Source organism: Zonotrichia albicollis, chromosome 1 (genome assembly GCF_047830755.1).
Source record: "Zonotrichia albicollis isolate bZonAlb1 chromosome 1, bZonAlb1.hap1, whole genome shotgun sequence".
In the NCBI taxonomy this organism is placed as follows: domain Eukaryota; kingdom Metazoa; phylum Chordata; class Aves; order Passeriformes; family Passerellidae; genus Zonotrichia; species Zonotrichia albicollis.
This window is the reverse complement of record NC_133819.1, coordinates 67,688,114-67,706,125: the sequence shown is the minus strand read 5'-3', so window position 1 is coordinate 67,706,125 and position 18,012 is coordinate 67,688,114. Positions and strand designations below refer to the sequence as shown.

The 18,012-nt window shown below is 39.2% G+C and overlaps 1 protein-coding gene across 4 annotated transcripts in view; it reads right to left on the bottom strand.

Moving 5' to 3' along the window:
* Positions 1 to 18,012, bottom strand: part of LOC102074332 (uncharacterized) — a 180,475-nt gene that overhangs the window by 109,243 nt on the left and 53,220 nt on the right. For all 4 annotated transcript variants that reach the window (XM_074543834.1, XM_074543821.1, XM_074543811.1 and 1 more), the window contains 3 exons: positions 13,604 to 13,668; positions 10,379 to 10,499; positions 8,021 to 8,260 (listed from right to left, as the gene is read on the bottom strand). In XM_074543834.1, the coding sequence (XP_074399935.1) occupies positions 8,021 to 8,260; positions 10,379 to 10,499; positions 13,604 to 13,668 (426 nt within the window). The remainder of the gene's footprint in view (positions 1 to 8,020; positions 8,261 to 10,378; positions 10,500 to 13,603; positions 13,669 to 18,012) is intronic.

Sequence of the window (18,012 nt, the reverse complement as noted above, 5' to 3'; positions counted from 1 at the left end):
ATTAAATCATAATGAACTAAAATTATCTCCTGCCACTATTTCTAAATTCAACTGTTTTATATCAGTTTTATTGTAATATATCTTACTTCCCCATATGCCACCATAGTTTCACTCTATAGAGAGAATAAATTCTATTTGAATATTTCAATAAACATATCCAGTGGGAGCTTTTGGGGGTTTTTGTCTGACTTACTTTTGTCAGGCTTTACCTTGTCAGAGAAGAAATAAACTTTTTCTTCTTTCCTCTGCACCTTCAAATGGTTTCAATTTAGAAGAAAAATGTACAAAAGTCACACTACTTAGTTCATATCACACAAACATTTGACCAATACAACTCAAACAGATTAAGGTGAATTAAAATATGCAAAGGCAATTCAATATTTACTTGTTATAGAGAAGAATCTTGAAAAATGCCATATAAACTAACAGCCCATTTCTGATTATGAAAACAGCAGCACATGAATGTCACTGGTGTAAAACACAGGTAAAAAAACCTTTGAAATAGGAAACAGCTCCCATCATTAACAAAGAACAATTACTTTACTATGTCAAATGAATAGTGCTGGAGATGAGGCTGTTATTGCCCAATTAAAGGGGAGCTTTCACAACCAGATTTCAAGCTCTCCCTGTTTATGTGCAAGGCCAACATACAGGCAGGGAGAAGGGCATTCTTAGGAAGTGTTTGTGTAACTCTGAAATTTATAAAAGGCCAGAGGGGAGGAAATAGAAACCTGGACCGAAGTAAAAATAAAATATCATGTTATTAGGGTTTTTCCAAAAGTCTCTATCTATCACCAGAATGTTCTGGAATAGCTGAAAACTTATTTCCCCAGCTTTCCATCATTGCCTGTCTTCAAACAGGCATCTGAATACAAAATAACACACAAATCAGAGGAGGACCATACAGTGACATATCGTTAATTTCCCCACAATAATGTTTTTTCCCCCGTTCTCTAAGAGAGTAGGCCTTTCAAGTCTGGCACAGGTAAAATGACTCCCTGACTCCTCTCTGTGCAGCTTGCAGGTCTTTAAGCAGTAACTCCATCCTTCCTGACACCTAGCCTCCCTGACAGCAGTAGACTATGGACCAGAAGCTGTTGGGCCACAGCACACAAGCTCAGGCTCATGATCTGCCAGGGGCACAGGGCAGCAGTATTTGTAAGCAGGCACTTTATTCACTGCTTTCAGCAGTGGCAGAGAGCAGGATTCCTCCTGGCACACTGTACCAAATCACCCCAGTGTCTTCCCAGAGCCACACCGAGTGCCCCAATGCAATCACCTGCCCTCCCACATGCTACCAGAGCAAGACATAAGTCCCCATTGCCTGCTTCTTCTCTAGGAGTGATAACTCAGCCCATAGTTAGCACCAGCAGCATCTCATGCACAAGTACCTTACACCCGAGGACCAGAATCCGGCCTTTTATCTTCCCTAATATAGAGGAATAATGTTTGCATTCTGTGAGCTTTAGCCTCTGCATCTGTTGCTAATTGTCCTGGCACATCTGCTGCTAATTCTTTTCTGCTCTTGGACCAGCAGGGAGTAGTAATGTATGGTACATCCAGCTCCTGCCTCCCCGAGTGCTTCTGGTGATATACTGGCCTGGGTGGATTCTGACCTCATCTTGTGAGGGAGAAACTGTCTTTGTGAGAGGGAATCAGGAACCCCAGTTCATTCTCCTGACACTCCCACTTCACTTATTTATCCCTGAGACTGATTTCAGCACGGTCAGAGCACGAGTTTCCCAGGATAACATGGACTACAGACACGATGCAGCAAAGTTTATTTCTTTTGTGTCAAGAGGACACGTACTTTGCCCAGAAACCACTTGGAGCCAAGGAGTCTCATGAAGACGTGGCTGGTTCAGCATGCCGGGCTGAGTCACGCAGCAGTGCTGCTCTGCCTGCCCCAGGCTCTGGAGGAGGAGCAGGCAGCTTTCCTCTCTTTCTTGGTCCAGCAGCTGCTCCAATTCATGTCTCTTCCCTGATGCTGTTCTGGATTCCTCATCACACCTCAGCTAGCAATCTGTTCAACCATAGGCTTCCGTCCAACCAGGGATGCAGCAACACCCACTTCGCAAGGGAAGCAGTGACAATCCGGAGTTCATATTCCTTCAGCATTTCCTGGATAGTCCAATTCTTGGTCCAGAAGAGGAGAGGAGGAGCAACCTCTGGGAACAAAATCATTTTTCCTTGTGTGACCTGCTTAAAAATTGCATGATTAAGCAGGATCACTTTTTGTTCTTTGGTTTAATAAAGTACTCTTCCAATTTCTGTAGTACAGCTTTGCAACTACCCTGCTCATCCTGAGCTCACAGATAATTATTTAAAATCTGAAATGCTTTAAAACCAGGTGTGTTAAGGGAAAAAAATAAAAGCATTTTCTGAGGGTGTTTTGCTGGCTCCCATGACTTGCAAATCTGGACCAAAACACAGTTTAAGTCTCTTTTCACAGTTCCAGACTGTCAGCTCTAGTGAGTCATGGAGATGCTCTTTTTTTCCAATCACAGAATTTTTTTGTTGGGGCTGGCAATAATTTTGTTCTTGGTGTTCTCTGTTGTTTGGGATTCAAGTGGAGCTAAGGATTCAGGCAGAGGTTGCATTCTGCCTTCCTGCTGGTTTGCCCCAGATAATGTATGACTTTTTTACAACTATTGTATCCTATGGCTCATGTCAAGCTCTCTTACAGATATAATTTCCAATTAAGTGGGGAATAAACCATGGAGTGGTCCAAAATAAAATGCTGTCCCCAGACACTTTTGATGTTTAACATATGTCTGCTAGGTTTACCAAAGCAGGCTACATACTTTCCTCTAGTCAGATATGATGCATTGTAACATAGGTCACATTTCTGAGGTTTTTGGGCAGCTTGCATTGCTTTAAGGTGATCCAGCACACATACTGCATTCCAGCAGGTGTTTCCAAGAAAAACCTCCACTGGAGCACAATGACCAGACAACATGTGAAAAGTAACTCCAATAAATCACCAAAAAACAAAACTTGGGATAAGTAGTAACCTTTTAGATAAGTAAATAAATTGCACAGTGCTAAACAAAGTAGACACAACAGATTCTAATATGTAATAGCTTTGTAAGAATTGCTCTGAGAATGTGCATTTTGAGATGTTGCAGAGAGATCTAGCAAATGGCAAAGACCAGACCCCTCCCCAAACTCAGATAAACCAAATAAAAGCAGTAAAATTATGAGTTCCTTCTCTGTGAAAAAACCATCAGCGCTGCAGTCTTCAAATGAATACAAGCGTCTGTTTAAGCTTAGTTCTTGAATTTACCAAAAGGTTCACGCAGCACCTTTTCATCCCAACTACAAATAATTGCATCCAGAGAAAATTTAAGTGGCTCTCATTTTGAAAGGTCTCTGGCACTGCCAAGCACTATCTTCTTTCTTACTGTATAAAACTCTTATGTTATGTCCTACAAAGTGTCCTAGAGCTAGATGTTCTTCACTTGTGCCAGCCTTTCACTCAAGAATAAAATAAACCAGGAGGGGAGGAGGAGGGGGGAAAGGGAAGTTTGTGGTCTACTTTTCCTAATGACACCTTGTTTTGTAATTATTAAAAGCATCACAGTCCTTAGACAGCTGCTGACATACAGAAAATAATGTCCTTGAAACTGTTTGTTTCATCATATTTTAAGAATTAATACCTAAGGTCATGTTAATCAGTTTCTGATATATGTAGTTTTCAAAATGCACTTCAGGGAAGAAAATGCTGGAAATGACTAATAACAACAAAGATATGAACTTTATTCATTACAAATCTAACTCCAAATTTGAACATTATCAAAGGACTTTGCCATCTGAAGTATTTAGGAAGGCTTAAATAAATAATAAATCCTTCATTCAGTGAAATAGAACATCCTCTTGTTCCAAGCAAAAGAGTTCAAATTTATTAATTTTGTAGCTATATTTTAAAATGAGTGTCAGCCCCTGCTAGATGACTGCATGATAAGTGTCCTGAAACTTCAGGAAAAGGCACTAAATTTTTCACAGCATTTGTGTTTCATTTTCAGTATAATAAAAATATGGTGCCCTTTTAATAATGAATAATAGATCTCCTGGTATGATTTACATGAGTGGATTAAATGTCATGTTTGAAAAGTTGCTGTTTTATTCATATTGAATTTCCCTCAAGTAAAACAAAATGGTACCCAGCTACTGTTATAATATTGCTAGCACCTCGCCACGCTGATACATAAATATTAACCAGTTGATAAACTCTTTAAAAACCCTCAGTTCTGTGAACTGTTCTGTCAGCAATGGTATCTTCTCATGCATATGAACAGATTCCTGGAACTATCCCAAGTTCCAGATATGTTGGGGAAAATGTATGGCAGCAGCCCTGACACACTTGTGGAGCTCTCACCTCCTTTGCTGAAGTGTCAGTTTTGAGAGTCTCTCACAGAATAAGGATTCATCAATCCTAATGGATGCAGCGAGACCAGGGTTAAAAACCCTTTTGGGGAGCTCAGGAGCCTTGAAACAATTGTCCCTGTTTCTGTTCAGCAGTGCTGGACTGACTTCCCAAGTGACTGGACAGCATAATGAGTGTTTTTTAAATGTCACTTGCAGGCAGCGTCATTGGCTTACAGTGCCCTTCACAAAAGCTGGAAATTTCCTACGTAAACTTCCCATTCTGAATAAAAATTCCACTTAATAGGCAATATTTTTTTCTAAAGAAGTGTTTCAGAAATTGCAAATACTTGAAATAGGGACACATTCCTTAAAAGTTCCTACCCTGTAGGCAAAGTCAACAATTTTCAACTAAATATTTTGATCCTGATAATTGAAATTATAGTTGAAAAACAGGTTTTTTTAAAGAATAGAAGCATTTTTATGACACTCCAATTTTTATTCCAATAAAGCCAATGAATATTTTGATTCTGAAAAGTGAAGATTTGTTCTTATTGTTGTAATTCTTTCATACAATTATTTTAATGTCTACTGAACTTTAGAAAAGCCAGTCAGGAAAAAGAAAAAAAGAAAAAAACAACCTAAGCACTTTTTTTTTACAAATGAAATTAAACTTTTGCATACTGCAACTCCTTTGTGCTCTTCAAGTCACCACTAAGGTTAAAAATGTAATCTGGACTTGCTAACACTGGGACATAATACTGTGGAGTAAAACACTGCTTTTAATACACCATGATCAAAAAAAATTACTCACTGCTTAGGTCTTATCTATAGTAGGATCTTAGCCACCATGAGAGAGCAATAAGGAAGTTATACCTGTAAAATCCTGGTTTTAGTGTAAAGATGATGCAGCCACATCTGTACAGGTCCTGCCAAGGACAACCTAGCTGCATAACTGCATTACTCTATGCACAGTAAGCATCTCATCTCCCTTCCTATCCTCTCCTTACTCAACTTCCATTCCAGACCTAAAAAAAACCTGGCAGTGCAAAAATATATTGGAATTTTAGGAACAAAGCTTCTTCACCACCAGTTGACCTACACCACAATTTTTTAATCTCAAATTCACATTGAGTTTGTTTCATAATGTAGGTGAAACTTCAGAACAGCTCTCACTTTGCCTAAACCATACAGACTTAATCTATCAAGGCCTAAAGCCCACTTACATAAACTAAATACATGAAAATATCCTAGAAATGCTGAGTCTAAAACAAGTTCCCTTCAGATCATGCAGTTCATTGCTATTCATAAAATTGTAAAAAGTCATTTGAAACAGCAATCGTGTTTTGCCACAATCCAAAGCATTCATATATGTTTCTTTCAGCATAACTTAAAAAAAATAAATGGCTTGTGTGACTGTCTGGCCTTACTGAAGGATAAATAAAATTCAACTGGAGCTATTAGGAGCCTGTGTCTAGTGTGTAGTCAGAGGTTACTGGGGGAGGTAGGTTGACAAACTAAAAAGGAGGACAATGAAGGAACGGAAAGAGGGGAAGCTGGCAAGCTGGAGCAAAGAACATTGATTAATGAACAAAAAACATTTTTGAAAGGTCGGGTGTGCAAGTCAGACTAGCCCTGAGGCAGATCTAACTTACATGACCAGCACTTTCTGTACGCAGCAGGTAACCCACGCTGACACCAACTTTGCTGACATGACAGGGTTATTATTTTTGGAAGGATGTAGTGTTCTGGAACAATTTCTCTAATATATTAGTTAAAATTAGGCTTTCCTTCAATATCAAGCATGCATGTCTTCATTTTCACCATGTTTACACTGAACTGCTATTATTATTCTGGCCAGTGGAAACAAAAGCATATTCTTCATTTATAAGCACTTCTGTTTCTCACACCATAATATATCCCAGCGCAGCAGGGCTGTGTGTAAGGTTCTGTTCAAACCCAGATGCTCACATGGAGGTCACCACTAAGACCTCACTACTTACCCTAAGTCTTGTGGTAGATGCCAACCATCTGAAGCCTAAAATTTGCCTCATTTCTCAGCACACAAAGTAAAGGTTTCTTCTCAAACATATCTTAAGGTTTTGAACCACTGCCGAGGTGGAAGAGCAGAAAGGTAGAGTCACCCAGGGTACAACATACTCTGTGTCACCAAAATGAGCTGGTGAAAAGGGTTCTCTAAAATTATGGCTTTTGCTGTACATCACTGAGTAATGAAGATAGGGAATTACCAGAAGGTCATTGCATCCAACTTCTCCTGTTCCTATATTTTAAGGGAACTTGCCCAATTCCTGCATGCCAGTTCACTAGTCTAAAAATGAAGTTTGGTGAAGATGATAATTAAATGTCCCCTGTGAAGCTCCAAGAAAACTTGGAAGCAAACGTGTAAGTGCAAAATCTGCAAAGACCTGGGAGAAATGTGATGCTGAAAGTAAGAAGCAGGACATGCTAGAATCCTTCAGCCCTAGCATCCAATTGTCTCCTTTCAAGACAGTACTTCAAGGCAAGTGACCCAGATGGGTGCATCCTGCCTGGGAGGGAATCACAGCTCAGTGATTTCTCTGACAGATGCCTGGATTTGTTTTAACATCTTGTGAAAGTCCCATTCACAGTTTCCCTCTGTATACCTGCAATTCCTTTTGCACCAATAGCTGTATTTACAGACTCTGCTCATTATCAATTACAGGTGATAAACAATTAAAAAGCAGAAAATGTGACTTAGCAGAAGTCACATAACAAACCCAACATCTGAAATTATGTCTACAAGTAACTGAAGGCATTAGTGCCACACATAAAAGTTGCTTTATTTGAAAGCTCTTTGGGATAGGTGCTGTCTGTCTGCTCTGGATCTACACAACAGAACATGTGGAGGAGGAAATCTATCATCCAGGTCATACCACAAAATAAACAACTGAAAACAGAAAAGACTCTTCATTCTACCAATGCCTCATAACATGCACAAAACCAAAACAAAACAAAAAAACAAAACAAAAAAAAAGCAAACACACTGAGAGAGATGAAGATTGTTTTTCAAACTGTAAAGTAGCCTTCATGTGCCAGAGAGTTTATCTGAAACCAATGTTCCAACCAGCACCAGGCATTAGCTACAAGAGTGAGCAACTGACACACAACAATCCTGCCATGCACAGCGTGCTTAGGCAGGAAAATATGTGTGCCTCAGTTGCAAAAGAGAGAATAGAGCCTCAAGTGTTTGGGCTCCTTCCAAAATAATCCAAATGCTGCTTTTTTGGCAAATGGGGGTCAATGGAGCTAAAAACTCACAGAAGGATTTGGGCATTCATGTGTTTATATACACCCACTCATTCATTTATTATTCTAAATCTACTTTACAGAAATCAAATTACATAGCTGACAAGCTGCATAGATAAGAGAGAATAAAAGTAAAATTTAAAATTAGTTGACAACACTATATGATGTAGCCCATGTTTGGCACCCTTAAAGTGAGTGATTAGGGTTAACCTGGGGGAAAAAAATGCACCTTCCTAAATTGCACCTTAAATTATTAAATAAATTATTAACATGATGGAATACATTAAATATATAAGCCTAAAGGAGAAAGGGCGGATGTGTTTTAACTTTCAAAGCAAAGACAGCATATTTATGAAGTGTTGCTTACTGTCTGGATACTTTGTCCAAAGTAGATTTCAGTGTTGTAGAAGTTTCCACCATGACTAACAGGCCGTGTCATCCTGGCCTGAGGCTGCTCCTCCAGTTCAGGCCACTCCACCAAGGCACCACCTAAGCGGCTGAGGACAGAAACTTTGAGACTGTAGAGGCCTTTAGGGACCTTATCTTTGACTCCCCTCAGGCATCTGAGGTGAATTTCTAGTGGCTGTGGCATCTTGGAGCAGTCAACCTAGGGAGAAGGCTCAGAGTTACTGATCTGGGCTGGGCTCACTTTAACCATACAATTAGCAAGGACAAATTTCTTCCAGAAAATAACTACTGAAAAGCAGACAACACGCTTCTTGTTCAACCTGCAATTACCTACTGCTTACGGAGGATCTGCAATTAGGGAGGTCAAAAGTCATAGAGATGGCAGATAAAAGAAATAACAATACAAATACTACTAATAAAATGTTCAGCATCCTTGGGGGGAAGGTGGAGCTGGTGAAGTATGACACCAGAAGACACTACCCTACAATAATGAGGCAAAATTAACTGGAAAACAATACCTTCAAAAATACAGCTTGCTTTTCAAGACTGGCACAACACATGATGTGATGAGCAGGCTGCAGGCACAGAGTGAACATGGCAGGCCATGTTTTTATACTAATTATTAACCTTGCCAAAGCTATTAGTGTTGTGTCGCATGCAGACTATCCCTTCACCTTCTGATTATCATAATCAGATTCTCTTAAAAATAGTAATCAAAGTGCAACACGTGTAGAGTTTAATAAATACTCCCTACGGGCACCTTTATTCCAAGTCCAGACAAAAGAAAACATCTGCCACTTGCTGTTGACAAGATGTTGTCTGAGTTTCAGAATATTTAGTAAGGAAATGCTTTTCTGGTGCTTTCCTTGTATACTGAACTTCCCAATGTGGAGGTTTGTGGAGGGGAACAGGCACAATGGCATGACCTTTACCAAACTTTGCCTGAATAATGGTATAGGGTCTGTCCCACTGTACCAGAAGATATTTTGGCACTGCCCAAATGCAATCTGCAGGGTCTGGCGCACAACAGGGACTCCCAGTTAGGCTCCAATGTTGATTTGAATGGATAAAACTCTTTCTGCAATAACTAATTATATAGTGCTTTAAATCAGAATTGTTTTTTCTCTTTTCCCCAAGAAATCAATTCCTTGCATTATTTTGAGGAAACACTAGTGCTAGGTCTTCTTTTAATGCAACTGGATATCAGAATCCATGCCACACTTAGGAATCACATGGCTACCTTGACTACTAGGTTTAGTGGTCTCACAGTAGCTAATAATCTCTTCTTTAATCTTGTCTTGGATTTATTTTGGAAGAGATAGCATATTTCCATATAGATAGAAAGCTTCTGGAATTAAATTAAGCAGTTAAATAAACAGTTGAATTTGTTAAACTTCTTTTGTTTCTCCACACAAACCATACTTAACAACTAATCTGAATGACAATTATTTTCAGCTTAATTAGAAAATCTTAATTAACAATGAAGATTTAACCTTAATATTTTTGGTTTCTGAATCGTATATAAAAAAATTAACATTATATGAATAAATAAGACAATCTTTTTAAACCTCAAGGCAGGATTACTGATGCAGGCAGCCTTCGTTATTAAACACATTCTAAATTAAACGCCTCTATGAATTTTATACTGAAATATATTGTGATAGTTTTGCATGCCAAATGTGACATTTTGTATTTTAGATTCATCTTCTGTAGTAACTTTGGAAATGTCATACAAACAAAGATTTTGTCATTTACCAATGGAATTACTATGCATGGCCGGTTAGCCATCTCTTTTCTGGCTCTTCTGGTTGTTTCAAGTCAGCAAGCCATAAAAAATCTTTATCTCTCTGAAACACAGCAATTTGGAAGATAATCGAATAGTGACTGGGGGGCAGAAACGCCAGTCTGAGGAATTATACCACAATCTCTCTTGCATTTACAACCTTCCTCAAAGCGAGTGTCAGTCGAGTAGGAAAAGGAGATAGAAGATTCATCATATTTCAAGCCTGTCTCATTTGCATGGTGGCATAGCTGTCTCATCTCCTGCTGAAAGACTTTGCTTGGCCAGCACTGACAAAGTGTTTTGAAGAACTCTTGCCATGCCCAAATGATTCATCATTAATAGCTTTAGACATTCTCTTTAAGCATATGGTTACTTTTGCTGGAAAGCATATTTTGAAACTGCTAAATTCTATCCTCTTAAACTATGAAAAGAGAAAAAAAAAACAAAACAAAACAAAAGGCAATAATGGAATGCAATTGATCCAGTGATTTAGCAGTTCATATGAGGGAAAAGAGCACTCATATAGAATCTCACCTTCCCACGAGGTCCTGCTGCTCCATTTAATCCAGTATTCACATCTGTAAGGTTACCAAAGCTAGCTACCATTTCTTCTTCAATTCCACTCTGCTCTGTTTTCAGTAGCTGATTTCCTACTCTGCAGAGGTTAGGAAGGGAAGAAGAATGGAAAAGAAATTAAGTACAATGCACACACAGAAATCACTTGCTGTTGGAAATACAACAGTGTGATGTTTTCCTTGAACATACCATAAAACTTGCAGGGCACCCAGGAGAAACAAGAACATGCTAAAGCAGAGAAATATCTAGGCTTCAAAAAGCAGCATTAAAAAGAAAAAAAAGAAAAAAAAGAAAAAAAAGAAAAAAAAGAAAAAAAGAAAAAAAAGAAAAAAAAGAAAAAAAAAGAAAAAAAAGAAAAAAAAGAAAAAAAAGAAAAAAAAGACCAGTATTTGTCAGTCTGTGTCACAGGTCGATATAAGGAACCCCAGCTTCCACTGCCTGTCTGTAATCAACTCTGTCTGGCTTTGGGACTTGGGATCCAGGTTAAGAATATTTCAGTAGGAAACCATTGCCTCTGTCACCACCTTGAAAACTGACTGACAGCTTCAATAAACTTGGACAGGTTTTTGGAAAGCACTGAATTCTTTGGGGCCTAGGTTGCTCAAAACCACTAAAAATAATTAATTCTGTTTTTAAAAATTTTACTTTTTGTTTTTATTTTTTTTCAAAAAAGTCTTGTAATTTTATATGTATATCTTACATAAATTATAAATCTTCAGAATATATACAGGACAAGAGCTCTATATACAAATTATACACATGCCCATACACAAAATTTCAGGTGAATATGAACCACAGAACTTTCCTTGTTATTCACATGTTAACTTGTTTTGTATTTAAAGATTGGGGGGGAGGGGTTAATATATAAACTCAAAGTTGTTGAGTTTTTGTTTTTGAAGAAAGGTCACTATAGCAACACAGAATATCAGCAAATAGTGCAAGAATAGCCCAACACTGGATAACCCAATGCTGCCCTTCTTAGTTCACAGGATACACAAAAGACACAGTACTCTATGGAGAAAACCTCATTCCTAGAACACAGCAGGAGCAAATGCAAAACTGTCATTTACAATGAGCACTATAAAGCTGCATGCTTTGGCAATCCCATCCCATTTTTCAACAGACACAGAACCATGAGTAATTCCTCTGTTCCTAAGTGTCATCAGCATCTAAATATTATTGACCCTAAGTAAAAACATCTGTAGATGCTCTGCTGGCTTCAAAACATGTCAGCTCTTGCTTCCACAACATGCTTTAGGAGGCCAGGGAGGGTCAGTCAGTCACACCAGTGCTGGTGATATTCCAGCCACGCTTGCAGGTGGAGCCAGGGAAGGCACAGACAAAGACATGGTGGGTCTCAGAAGGTGGAGGCTGAGCTGGCTGGCCCTGAGCCATGCTGGAAGTCAAGGGAACTCTCTGCAGCTTCTTGAGAGGAGCCGCAAGGAGCCAAGGAAAAACCACAGCATCAGGTGCACTTGCAATGCAGAATTGACTGGGATGTCTACAACACAGGCATCAGAGAACAGGCAGCCTTAGGTTCCCAAGCAAATGCAATCTGTTAAGTCTTTAGCCACAAAAGAAAATGCTATCACTCGGTGTTCAGTCAAAAAAAAAAAAAAAAAGAAAGAGAAGAATCAAATCAAGACTCAAAATCAACAACATTTCTCTAGACTGCATTTCTGAAACATTCCTTCAGTATTTTCTGTCTTGCTTTTGAAAAATTCAATACCAGCGCGATCATTCCCATTTTCCTCCTGTGCATGCTAGGTTATATGAGATGTCTCCACATTTGTAAAGATTAACATGCAACATGGTTCTTCATTAAGAAAATTACAGTCACGCTAAACATCCCCAACTCATGCATGCATACTGCTTAGGTAACATATGTTTCAAATTCCCCTCTTCTGAAACAGATGCTCCTGCCCCCAAGATCACAGGACATTGCTAGAAATCAGTTTCTATTCAGACCTTGCCTATTTCTTTTCTTTTGAATTTGGACATATTTACATGTTGCCAGCAAAATTACCACTGCTTCAGAGCTAAACTGTTTTCCAGATTCCTCTACAGTAGAATTGTATCACATAAATTCCCAAGCAATAACTGAATCAGTTGGAAGGTCTGTGTGGATGCTAGTGGCAATGAAGTATATGGAAATTTTGCCCAAGCCAGGACTGACGAGAAATAAGGACAAGATTCAAGTGCTAAGAAGTGAACACATGAAGCACAGGGTCAACCATATCTGAAGTTTTATTCCTGAGTTTTAATCATACCAACTTGGGTCCAGTTGTCCTGAACAGAAGTATAACAAAAGATGACTCTTGAATGGCTCCAACTAACTCATAGATCTGAAACATCAGAGAAGTTAAAGCATTCTCAAGGAGAGAAGTCATTTGGAACTTTGTACTTACTTCACTTCTCATGATGGAAATTATTTCACTTAATTTGGTTAGAGTTGCATTGACACAGGGGTTCATTAGGATGCCCATTTGCTTGCAATTCAATTTAAAATTAAATACACTTTGTTGTTGATTTTATTACTTTTAAACTACTGTATCTATTGCCTTTATTAGCTGCTAATACACAATTATGAAGGTAAACAGTTTTCATTACTGAACATCAAACATTTAAATAACCACATTTGATCTCTCCTAGTTGCACCATTTTTCTCCTTTCTCTGAGTATGAGATTGAAGACAATAATTTATTCCCTGAAGTTTGGCCTCTTTTGTGCTCAGCAGCATGCTCATCAGCTGTCACAGCAGAACGTGGCTTTCTTTGCTCTATTCATGAGGGTTTTTATTTTGTCTGCTCATTTCTTTACAGATAATTAGATGCATGTATTTATTTGAAGGTCATTGATTGCAAAAATTTTGATCCAATTCCTATTTCCTTCACTCTCTAAGACTAATTCAGAGGTGAGGATGAAGGATGCTGGGACAAGCCATTTGGTCACCTTTTGAAGTGCACTGTGTGTAGCACTTAAAAGCTACAGTCCAAGCTGGGTATCTGAAAACAGAGGTAATCCAAAACAGAGACTTCTTTCAAATGTACAGGCTTAATATTTCTAGTCCTGAGGTCCTTTGTTTGGGAGAAGTTCCCTTCACTAATATCTGTAAAGAACCGAAAGATCTTTAGAAGGAAAGTATACTAGATGGAATTACAAAGTAGCCTTTATCTGACATACCTTTGAAAGAGTTCATGAATCCTGGCTCTCCACTTTTGTTTCTTGTGGTGAGAAGCTCCCTTGTGCTTCGAGTCCCACATGCCAAGAAGAAAAAGAGAAATCAGAATTTATTTCCAAGTGTACAGAAATAGCACGGAAATAAAAGCTGTAAATGTGCAATTTTCCAAAGGATTGCCTTAGGTCTTCTGGTTGAAGCTTTTCAGAAGCAATGAGGAACTTAAGCCACCATTACTTTATTACTTTTTTTTTCCGTAACTTTTTTTCGCCCCTCTGTGTTTTCCCATATTTACTGCATTATTTCCAAGAGAAACTGAGCTCTCATCTTGTTTTAAAAGTTTTTTGGTACAAAGTATATTTGTACACGGTAGTGTCCTACAGTCCTTATTATTGCAAGACCTGTTATTGATCAGACAGTCATGTGCAAGCATACATACATTCAAGTGTGTTTGCATACACACACACAACAAAACAGCACACAAAGCAGTTAGGCATAGACCACAGAACTCACATCTTAAAGCCTTGCTTTAAATCTGCTCCAAATCGTGATGCCTTTCTTGTCTTACCACAAAAGTTTTTAAATGTTTGGTGAGAAGGACTGGCATTTTTTTGGAGGTTACAGCACATGGGAGGCCAACTCACATGAGCAGTCCTCTCCCCCAACAGTTCTGCAGCTCTCCAGCATGAAGCTGGAGGGCTTGAAGTTATTTTTCCCCTGCACAGCAAGCTGAAAAAAGTCTTTCCATCTAGAAGCTAGCATCAGCATGTATTAGGCTGTGCTCTCTGTGCAAAAATTCATAACAATAACTGCTGAGGGCTGTGCACTCATGAAAACAAAATTCTTCCCCATGACCTGCGCTGTTCAGAGATCTTGCTGAACATTCAAGGGCATTTCTCAGGTCTGGATCTTTTCCTGGGTGTTCCTGAGACCAACATAAAATGTGAATACACTACCAATACAGAAGAAGACATCCTACTGTGTACCCTAGACTGTCATCTAAACAGTGTGAAACCATGCTCCACTTCTACTCTCATCAAGCCTCAAGGGCAAAAAGTCATTTTAGTAGGGAGACAATGCAAGAGTCTCCCTACTAAAAACTCCCCATCGGATCTCCATATCTGGCTGTTAAAGTCTCTCGTTTCTTCCAAATCTCTTAAATTTTTTGATAAATTTCTTGCTGTTTTCAAGGAAGCTTGGAAATGTCTGTTGAAGACTAAGGCAAAGCATCCTACTTATTTCCAAAATTAAAATTGTCAGAGTGTAAAAACAGTCAAAACCAACAAAAGCCTGTGCATGTAGCTTTTAATGTAACTTTTTTAACACTGTAAAATTAAAGCAGCAACAACATGGTTGCCTTAAAGAACAGTGGTATTTGTTGGCAGTCCCAACAGCTATCCTCAGACAGATGCAATAAATCCTCCAGGTCAAGCATCACATACAATTACAAAGGTGGCATTACTGAACTAGCTCAAAATGGGACCTTCCAGTTTTCCATATTGCAATTGTGTCATGGGCAATTCTTCCTTCACCACTGCCCCTCCACTGGTGAGAACCAAGCCTTCCCGCTCCTGGACAGCTTTTGGTTAAAATTTACTAGGACTCTCTAGTGCAGGACCTGTTTCTCTCCCATCCCTACTGGCACTGATTTTCTTTGCCAGGCTGGTAAATCACCACCCACACCACATCCCCAGGAAGGGCTGGGAGCTGGCTCTGCTCCGGGTTCCGCTCCAGCAGAGCTGGTCACTGCTTAGGGCTGTCAGAGCCACCCTGTGACACTCCCCACAGCCCAACAGGCTGCAGTCACCAGGGAATTTGGCAAGAGGTCTCCAGTTTTGGGCAGAGGCAGTTAAAGACGAAGTTCAGAAAGTTGGAATAGTGGTTGGTTCACATTTTTTCTCCTGGACATAGCTCTTGGGGATGTCTGTGAAAGCTGTTTTTGAGGTGAGTACTTAGATTAAGAAATAAGATGAAATAGCAAACCCACTTCATGTAAAATATCAAGTAGCCATAACATTGTAACAACATTCAGACATTACCACTCCAGGTTTACACTGAGCCAGTAGTAAAGAAGTTTTCTTTAAAAAAATTTATTTGATCACCAGACTCCCACAGCTGTCCAATCCCCTTGTTTATCTTCCTAATATTAATTAAATTATGAATATTCAAAAGAAAATATGAATCAGGCTTCTCTGTATGAACTGCACTGTTTTCCATCTCTGCCTCTGAAGTAGCAATGGGAATATGATTTAAAACTATTTCTTCTGGATCGTAGTAAAATATTTGTCACAGTGTGTCATGATAATTTTTAAAAAGCTCTATCATCTACCTAATAAATTTGTTAAGTTTATTCAAATCTTATTGAACAGGAAAAGTGCAATGAGTCATGGTTAATATTTCTTTACCTATACTAAGAAAAAAATATATCAAAAATTCAGTGCTCAAGGTCCTATTCAGAAAACCTCTATAAGTCTGTAATACATCTTCTACATGATTAAAAAAACAGGAAACTTGCTTTAAAATGAATTATTCACCACCTTGAATAAATTTCCATCTTTCCTATTTGCAAAACCCCTAAGTCAGTTATGTAAATTTTAACCTACACTAATTACCTCAGGGGTGTGCAAGCTAAAGGAAAGTAGATGCAGTAGAAAAAAAAAAACCCAGACATTTCCATCACCAGGAAGCAATTTAATAGAGGAAAAAATGTGTAAGTTTTCAAAAACAGAGCAGCCCACATTCTTTTTTTTTTTTTTTAATGTGGAATAGACATTTCTGCAATGTCCCTTGAATCAGAGCTTTACTGGAATAAACCAAGTGCTTTTCTCAATGGCATGTACCATGGCACACATAGCAAGGCACTTGTTTCTCATCACGACACCAGCATTGTCTAGACTGTGACAACGACCCATTGTTGACAACGGGCGTTCCCAACGAGAAGGCATGAAATGTGGTTTAGCTTCAACTCCCTATAGACATCGAGGGCCCCTTCAGAAAATAAGTGGCTACAATCTGCGAGCTGCTGTTCCGGGAGGTACTGGGAAAAGTGGAGCTGTTTGAAGGCAGAAGGGCTCAATCACAGCAGCAATTTGTCCTACTCCACATCGTGATACCAGGCTCTGCTGTAGCTGTGAGCCAGCTCCTTCACACATCTCTCCTGATTTCTTCTTCATAAGCTACCTTGAGGTCTAATTACAGAAATGGCCTATCTACTGATTTCAGAGCATGTTGTCAAGAGCAGGGCTTGAAAAGGTCTTTCAATCTGGGCTCAGCCTAGACACACACAATGGTGCACATTGTTTCTGCAAAGACAAGAACCTGACTCAACACTACTAATCAATGCTGACTGGATATTTTCAGCGTGAAACTACTTCACAAATGGCAGGATCTGGTTGTATAGTACTTTTCAAAAAATTAGAAAAATTAAACAAATCCCCGCCCAAACACATCCTTTCTTTTTGAAAGCAAGCCCACAAAATTCAGCAAAGCTTTGAAGCAAAATCAATTTGGCTTTTATTGTTCAGCAAAAATGGAGCATTTAGGGAAAACATTTACACACACACACACACCTTTTTGGTCAGTCCTAGTCTATCACAGCCTTCTGCTGAGGAGCTCTCCCCATGGCAATTTTAAACAGCCAGTGGAGCACTGGCCTTGGTGAAAATCTTACTCCATGCAAGGAGTGCTGTAGGGGATCACCTTCCTGCATGTCTTCCTCACCAGGTCAGGGTGCAGGAGAGACAGCATGGAGACACAACCTGTGGGGTCTCCAGCAGCCTCCTGCTGCCCACAGCAATCCCACACACAGAGCTGGTGCTTCCCCATTGTCCCACTCCTTGAAATACCATGTTGGTACATCACAGTGCAGGTAGTACTGACTTCTTTTAGGTTTAAACAGACATCCAATTAAAATCTTTTACTTAGAATTTCCATCTCTGCATCCTAAAATGTTTTTCAGTGATGGAAATCCTGCCCACTCTTTTTTTACGGATGGGAGAAGGGAGAGCTCACTGAGCAAAATATCAGCAAGACTAGAAAAAAAAAGCCCAGATCTCAAGTCCCACTGGTGCCACCTAATTCTTCTCCTTCACAGTCTGGCTGCTGTCTGGAGATTCATTCCCAGTGACTTCAATATCTAATGCACTGTACACCACAAAACGAGTTTAAAAATAAAGAAACATTTGAGATGAGCAACAAAAAAAAAAAACTTGCAAGAAAAGTTAACATTCTTTTCAGGCAAACTGAAGTTCTGAGAGGCTTATCTGCTCCATGGTAACTGTAGAGAGAGATCACAGGGAAGGGAGGCATGGAGAGGTCAGTTAAATGGAGTGCCCTTCATTGGAAGCAAAGACTAAAGGAGCTGGATAAGATTTGCGCTGAAAATTGCACTACTCATTACCTGATGAAATTTGTT